Below are 1,527 nucleotides of genomic sequence, written 5' to 3' on the forward strand. Positions count from 1 at the left end.
ATGTATGTATGTATGTATGTATGTATGTATGTATGTATGTATGTATGTATGTATGTATGTATGTATGTATGTATGTATGTATGTATGTATGTATGTATGTATGTATGTATGTATGTATGTATGTATGTATGTATGTATGTATGTATGTATGTATGTATGTATGTATGTATGTATGTATGTATGTATGTATGTATGTATGTATGTATGTATGTATGTATGTATGTATGTATGTATGTATGTATGTATGTATGTATGTATGTATGTACACTGTGTGACTAAAGTTATCGTACGCTAAGAAAAAAAATAATGTTCAATATAGACACAATTTTTCTGCTATATTTAATAAAAATTATTTATAATTTTTTTTTTTAATAGTATTTATTTTGTTAATTTATGAATTTTTTGGATTTTATATTGAAATAACATTAAAATTAGGCTCAAAATTTGAAAAAAGTACATTAAAGATGATGACAAAAGTTATCGTACTTTTGGCGTACACTAATATTTATTTAACTCCAAACCATTATGTCCACCATTTTTCATACATTTTTGAAAATAAAGTAAACTATAAACACTTTAAGATTATTTTCAATTGTTTTAAATGAATTTTTTGGTTAAAAAAAAGTAAAATGAGCTCGAAACGGGTTAAGACCACTGTAGAAATACGTAAGCTAATAATTAAGCATTGGAATGAAGGAAAATCGTTAAATTGTATTGCAAAAATTGTTGATTTTAAAAAATCCTCAGTTTCTTCAATTATTAACAAGTTCAAAACAACAGGAAAATTAGCTGATATGCCCCGAAGTGATCGTCCAAAAAAACTGAATAAGCGTGCTGAACGAAGCTTAGCTTCCACAATCAAGAAAAATCGTTTTGTAAGTGCCAAAACTTTAGCTTGCAAAATAGAAAACGATTTGGGGGTTAAAATTAGTCCAAAAACAGTCATTCGAAGTCTTAAAAGACAAGGAATAGTGAGTCGCGTGTCAAGAAAGGTTCCTTGTATTAGTGATAAAAATTGTAAGCTTTGATTAAACTATGCTAAAACGTACATTGATATGCCAGACTCATTCTGGAATAAAGTCTTATGGACAGATGAGTCTAAATTTAATGTAGAAAGATCTGATGGTAGAATTCGTGTATGGCCCTCATCAAAAAATTGCTTAGAAAATGGAACTACAGTCCGAACATTTAAACAGGGAAATGGATCAGTAATGGTTTGGGGATGTATGTCGGCAGCAGGTGTTGGAAAGTTAGTATTTATTGAAGGAAATATGGATAAACATTACTATAAACGTATTATTAAAGAAATTGTTGAACAATCAGCACGTAATCTTGGTATTAGTGATGACTTCGTTTTTCTTCAAGATAACGATCCCAAACATAAGGCCAAAGATGTGATGGAATTTATGGAAAAAAAGGTTGGGACATACACAATCATCCACCTCAAAGCCCTGATTTGAATGTAATAGAACATTTATGGGATGAAATTGATAGACGAATAGATAGAACAGATGTAAACACCATTGA

General features: G+C 29.1%; 1 protein-coding gene across 1 annotated transcript; it reads left to right on the forward strand.

Annotated features, from left to right (window-relative positions):
- The first annotated feature begins 629 nt into the window (after positions 1-629).
- Positions 630-1,028, forward strand: LOC149882505 (uncharacterized). The gene has a single exon (XM_090100015.1). The coding sequence runs from the start codon at positions 630-632 to the stop codon at positions 1,026-1,028; it is 399 nt and encodes a 132-aa protein (XP_089956141.1).
- The last annotated feature ends 499 nt before the right edge of the window (positions 1,029-1,527 follow it).

The sequence above is a fragment of the Hydra viridissima genome, unplaced genomic scaffold, assembly GCF_058129835.1.
Source record: "Hydra viridissima isolate aposymbiotic clone 2 unplaced genomic scaffold, HvirCarnegie_v1 scaffold_10, whole genome shotgun sequence".
NCBI classification, from domain to species: domain Eukaryota; kingdom Metazoa; phylum Cnidaria; class Hydrozoa; order Anthoathecata; family Hydridae; genus Hydra; species Hydra viridissima.